Source organism: Triticum urartu, chromosome 4 (assembly GCF_003073215.2).
Source record: "Triticum urartu cultivar G1812 chromosome 4, Tu2.1, whole genome shotgun sequence".
Lineage (NCBI taxonomy): Eukaryota > Viridiplantae > Streptophyta > Magnoliopsida > Poales > Poaceae > Triticum > Triticum urartu.
In genome coordinates, this window is record NC_053025.1 from 611,916,789 (window position 1) to 611,923,234 (window position 6,446).

Sequence of the window (6,446 nt, forward strand, 5' to 3'; positions counted from 1 at the left end):
AGCACTAGCGCATTTATACACTGCTTTATTTGAAAACCACAGATTCCTGAAGGCGCGAGAAGTTGGCATTATCAACACAAGTTGTACCAACACGATCCGTAGAAGGACCTCTAACAAATAAAATATTACAAATGGGTCCTTCGATTATGCTCAAAGATCCTTCAATAAGGACCTGGGAAAGTGATCAAGTCCCTATTCCATTGTCCACGTCGTTGAAACGATGGAACTGCCATATCTGGCGAACTTCGCCTTTGCCGTCATGCCTTGAATAACGCTCAACATATTTGCAAGGCGATTTGGGCCTCCAACTTTGGGAGGATGTAAAAAGAGACGAAGGGGTCAACGGCAGGCCACCGAGTGGTCGGCCATCAATCCTCACATGGATGAACGCCTACCCTCTAAGCCCCGTAGACCTCCAGTTTCGGCGCAACAGCTCCCGCACCCCCCGGATCAATAAGATAGACACCGAGGCACTCCTTTCCCCGTGAACCGACGACCTAGGTGCTATGCGCACCTTCGTGGGTGCTGCTTCCTTCCATTGGGAGTTGACTAACCCAATTGAAAGTTAGGTGACTGGTGTCTAACTAAAGTGAAATAATAAATGGGGGAAACCTTGTGCATCGCGAGTTAGTTCAGGATATTGAATCCGGATGGGCAAGATTGAGTCATATGGTTGACATTACTGATGCAGGACTAAAGATGCAAACCACACCAGAAACTTTCAAATCGATATCTTCTGTGAACTATTGTAACTTTGTAAGATGTCAGGAAGAAGGTACAGTTCCTTCACCAGATGAATACCGTGTGAGCAGACATGTAAGATTTACATGAATAAGATAGAAGGAGTACCACTATTTTGTAGCTGTGTCGTATCCTGCTACTCCTTCTTTCTTGATGCGGATCTTCCACTCGTTTTTTGGAAGCAGGTCCCGTGGAGGACGCTACAACTTTCTTCGGACCCATATGCATGTGCTGAGTTGTTGAGGGTGCTTACGGTCGCCGTCTGTAGGCGGTGGGGGAGCAAATCCGAGGTGACGAACGACGGCGAGCTTCGACGGAATGAGTCTCTCACATAAGAATCCAGAACGCGCTTTCCTGTTATCGCGCCAACGCTAACGTTAAGGATATGGTATTTCTCATGGACTACATAAATGCCAGAGCACATTTGTGTGTGATCTTGAGATCAGGAGGTCCTGCATCATACTTTGCTTGAACCACCGTCGACCAATGATGGAACTACAATTGTCGATAAAATGGTCGACTCAACAATTTGCCGCAGATAAGTCCTAAGCCAACACACCGTTCGGTTATAAGAGCATATTTTCCCGAGTTAGCATGTTCATGACTTACGCAAATTGAAAAAAAAACTCATGACGCTCTATGGCTCATAGTATCATTTTCTCCTTCACCGGATGGGACCTCAAAAAGTCCCCAAAACAAAAAGATAGTACAAGTGGCGGCAGCCGTGGCCTGGAAGTCCACGGAGGCAGCCGGCGACGGCCACCACCAATGTCCGACGTGTTCCTCCGACGTGGCGCCGCCCCATTGGGGCACGGCACGTCACCGCCACCGACGCGGCGGCCCCGCCCACGGGTTCCTCCCGCGGGCCCCCACATGCCAGCCACACGACCCAGGCTCTCTCATCCACTCCGAAGCAAAAGAGAGAAAAAAAAAACCGAGAAAGAGATCGAGACCACGCCGCAGTCCCCCTCCACCCTCCTCCCCCATCCCCGTCGTCGCTCTTCGATTCCGCCGGCGATCCGTGCCAGAGCCCATCTCCATCTCAGGTAGAGGTGAGTAGTAGAGGGAGCGGGGAGCTAGGGTTTCCGCGCGCGCGTGTGTGTGGGAGGGGAGAGGAGGAGCAGGGATGGCGCAGGCGGTGGAGGAGTGGTACCGGCAGATGCCCATCATCACGCGCTCCTACCTCACCGCCGCCGTCCTCACCACCGTCGGCTGCACCCTCGAGGTACGCACGTCCCCCGTCCCCCTCTCTTCCGCCCCCCCTGCGCCCACCCCGGGGGCCGTTCGCGGCGCGATCTGCTGCTTCTGCTGCCGAGTCGAGTCGATGACCTAGTGATTGATTGATTGATTGGTTGGTTGCAGATCATCTCGCCCTACCACCTCTACCTCAACCCCAAGCTGGTGGTGCAGCACTACGAGATCTGGCGCCTCGTCACCAACTTCCTCTACTTCCGCAAGATGGGTATGCCAACGAACCAACGATGCTCGCCTCCTATCCACTCCCTAGTCAAGTCTGCAATGCGTTGTGAAATTCCGTAGCACGGCATGGCGTAGGGCTAGGGTTTGCTGAGGGCTGCGTGGATTCGTTGCTCCCATGCCACTCCATTTGCCACTTGAGGATAAAAGTCTCACCGGGGCGATTCATTTCATGTGCTCCGAGAGTATGGTCTATTGAGTCGGTCAAGCCGCGGCACAGGGAGATATGTTAGAATTGATAGGTTTTGGGTACGTGGCGACAGTCGGCGAAGGCTCGTTCGCTTTACATGCTGCTGAGCTGCTGCCCTCCCTTGTGTTTTGTGGCGCTGTGCATATGGTAATTTGTCGCATTGGAAACGGACACGGCCTGCTTGTTTGTCGTGTTGCGTTGGCTGCCGCATCAAAGTCAGCACGGAACAATAAGCACAGATTTGTGAAGTTAATATTTGCGTGCTTCAAACGGTAATGGAGAATTGGTAACCGATGGCTTGTCTAATATAATATGTTGCCATGAATGAGCAGAATCTAGATTGCGTTGCCGTTGAGTATCCGACATTTAGAGTCGTTATCTCGGATATACGTTACTAATTTGTCTGTGCTCATGCTAAACACAAGTGCTTACATGTTCCTAGCTTGTTGCACGTGTTTGATTCACATGCTCGTCGGCAGCCCTTTACTCTTTGAGACGTATACTTTCTGTTATTATATCATTTATGGGATAAAGTTTATGTATAGCTGTAGCCCTTCACTCTTATTACTGAACCTGGTTACTCTTGTTTCCAGATTTGGATTTCCTGTTCCACATGTTTTTTCTTGCGCGCTACTGCAAACTTCTCGAGGAGAACTCATTCAGGGGAAGAACAGCTGACTTTTTCTACATGCTCTTGTTTGGTGCTACTGTCCTGACTAGCATCGTTCTGATTGGTGGGACAATACCTTACATTTCTGAGACATTCGCCAGGATTCTTTTCCTCAGCAATTCATTGACGTTTATGATGGTATGCGATTAATTTAAAGGATTCAAGCATTTACTATTTCTATAAAAAGTTGCCTATGCTAGGACACATAGTAGAGAAATCCTGTCTTTAAGAATTCTCCTTTTTGGGTGCCGGAGGCAGAACATTAGTAATACCCCTGATATGGCATGGCAGGTTTATGTCTGGAGCAAGCACAATCCCTTCATTCACATGAGCTTCTTGGGTCTGTTCACCTTCACTGCTGCCTACTTACCTTGGGTAAGCGTTGCACCTGTCCACTTGATACTCCTCTAAAAGTACTTATTTGATGACGAGTGTAGGCATGCAAATTGATATTTCTTCATGCCTGAGAATTGATTCACCTGATCCGAGATATGTATATAGGGGAAATCACTACTTAATTGTAATGACTTTGACAAGCTTATGCATATAAAAACTGATATTTTTTCATGCCTGAGTATTGATGCACAAGATCTGAGATCTGTATATCGGGGGAATACATAAGTTATTGTATGACTTGAAAACCCTATCTGGCGGGTACATGTATCGATTCAGGCTGTTTTATTTTCAAGACAAAACATTTATGAACCTCTTTTCTTTGCCTCCTCGGTTTCGCAGCGTATGTAACTAACTATAGGTTTTGGCTTAGGCCCTGTTTGGTTTCAAATAAGTCACCAACTTATAAGTCGAAAAGTGCAAAAAGTGACTTATTTTGCCAAACGGACCCAACTTATAAGTCACCCCAACTTATAAGTCATAAGTTGCTCCACCCCAACTTAAAACTTATAAGTCACCCCCTTTTACGTGGGTCCCATCACCTTTACATTAAAAAACAAGGTGGGAAGGTGTGCTCAGGTGACTTATAAGTCAGATGACAACCAAACAGACGTGACTTATAAGTCACTGATTTTAAGTCACCTGACTTATAAGTCAGGTGACTTATTGGAACCAAACAGGCCCTTAAAAGAGGGCCTAGTGCATTGGGAGTAGAGATGAATTTCACGGGAAAGGATCTTTCCTTTACTATGGAATCCTTGCGTTCTAAATGGTGCGAGATGCAAGATAAAGTGAATGAAGTAACATTTTAGTTCATTTAGTCATCATGGAATAAGTCCTGGATAGATCATGTATGAGTAAATAAATACTGGAAGGTGTATGTGAGGTAGCGTGTGATAACTCTGCATTAACGGGCATAGAGAATGTAAAATAGCTAGTTATATTCTGGAAATGGAAGTACCTTAGACTGACCTGTTCCAGCTAGAGAATTGGACTAATCATTGGTCCTATTAACTCCAACCAGGCAAAACCTAGCCATTACTGGGTGACCTGTAAACTGCTGTGTAATATGCACAGTTACAGTAGGAAGACACCTGGCTATCTGTCCATCGTACAGGATGGCATGCCACTGTTGGAAAACATGACAAACTGAATAAACTGCCACATTTTGCTCTGATACTGTTCTCCTGTGATCCTTACTTGGTCATCTCATACCATGACTGGCAAAGTTAGTGAATTTTTTATTCATGTTATATTATTTTATCGGAGATGAAAAATAGTGGTCTGAACTGTTTCTTTTAACTTGCAGGTCCTTCTTGGCTTCTCTATTCTGGTGGGGAGCAGCACATGGGTTGATCTTTTGGTGAGTTTTGCTTAACTGATGAATTTCAGAGTAATGGTTGCAGTAGCGATTTTGTTAGTGTTTATGATTTGAACATCTTTTCTGGTCATGTAAGCCATTGATTGCTAACTGACTGAACAATATTTAGGATTAGCTGTTAGTGCTTAGTTCTTCGCGTGGATTTGTAGGAATGTTGACATGTTGTTTATTTGTACCATTTTCTGCTGCAGTAATGTTGCAACCACTCAATATTTCTCTTATCCGCTCTGCCTAAAGGCTGCCATATTTAGGTTTTGTTAGCCAAAGTTTGAGTTTGGTTGCCACTTGCCAGTATAGACGTACCTTCTTTTATCCCATGGTTGTCCAAAACCTGATGATGGTTTTATAACCAGCTAACCGGATGTTACTGGGCAGTTTTGAAAGTTTTAACATGGTTCAAATCTACAGAATGAGCTACTGTTTTATGAATGCCGCTAGCGCTACAAACCTGCAAATCGACCATTAGAGATTGTGGTTGGGATTTTACGCGACTTCATTTTGGTTGATGTAGCAGCTTGTATTGATGCTAAGAAAGTGGATGGCTGCTACTATGCTGGCTGGCTGGCTGGCTGACTGGCCAGTGTCTTGTCTGACTAGTTTACCTTTCCCACTGCTCACATGTTACTGTCATATTCGTTACAAATAGCTAGCCCCTTTCTCTTAAGTACTCTGTCTTGCGTACCTCCTGATCGTCATTTATTCTTTACTTTTGGACAAATTAATTGAATCATAAATCCGCAGGTATTTGTTTTCTCTTTTGGACGAGTGGCTACGATAGCTCTTAACTTGTAAATCATGTTTCTTTCAGGGTATGATTGCTGGCCATGTGTATTACTTCCTGGAAGACGTGTACCCTCGGATGACCGGTCGGCGTCCCCTGAAGACCCCTTCCTTCATCAAGGCGCTGTTCGCCGACGACAATGTGGTCGTGGCGGCCCGCCCCCCCAACGCCGGTGTCGCGGCTGCAAGGTTCGGTGGTGTGGGTGCAGCAGACCCCCAGTTCCAGTGATGACCGACATGCAGTTTGTTGGATATAATTTTGTACACCCGTGTCCGTGATGATATGTGCAAAATATACACAGTATAATTCTCAGTTAGGGGTTTGGATTTGATGCCAATGCGCTGCTAACAAAAGTGTATGTAGCTGGGCTCCTGAGGCCATTTGGTTGTTGGTTAACTTTGACTTGACGTACTTGTCTCATCTTGCGTGGCGTGGCGTGGCACCTTCGTTAATTAGGCGAAAAAACACGCTGAAAACCAGTCCTTTTTTGGCGTCCCCATGTTCCCCCTGTGGTGTGGCGGCATGGAGATGCCGTATTTCTTGCTTTTGGCGTAGCAGGCCTCCCTCCCAAAGGAGGCCCGCGCGATGAGCTATTAGCTCAGTGGTAGAGCGTGCCTCTGATAATTGCGTTGTTGTGCTTAGGTTATGAGGGTTCTTGGCCACATGGATAGTTCAATGTGCTCATCAGCGCCTGACCAGACGTGGATCATCCAAGGCACATTAGCATGGCATACTCCTGTTTGAATCGGAATTCGAAAACAAACTTCTTCTCAGGAGGATAGATAGGGTGGGGGGGGGGGGGGGGGGGGGGGGC

The 6,446-nt window shown here is 46.7% G+C and overlaps 1 protein-coding gene across 1 annotated transcript; it reads left to right on the plus strand.

Annotated features, from left to right (window-relative positions):
- Positions 1-1,652: 1,652 nt before the first annotated feature.
- LOC125553219 (derlin-2) lies at positions 1,653-6,039 on the plus strand. The gene is made up of 6 exons (XM_048717014.1): positions 1,653-1,966; positions 2,104-2,203; positions 3,001-3,215; positions 3,369-3,452; positions 4,780-4,833; positions 5,660-6,039. The coding sequence occupies exons 1-6, from the start codon at positions 1,868-1,870 to the stop codon at positions 5,858-5,860; spliced, it is 753 nt and encodes a 250-aa protein (XP_048572971.1). The 5' UTR covers positions 1,653-1,867; the 3' UTR covers positions 5,861-6,039.
- Positions 6,040-6,446: the final 407 nt, after the last annotated feature.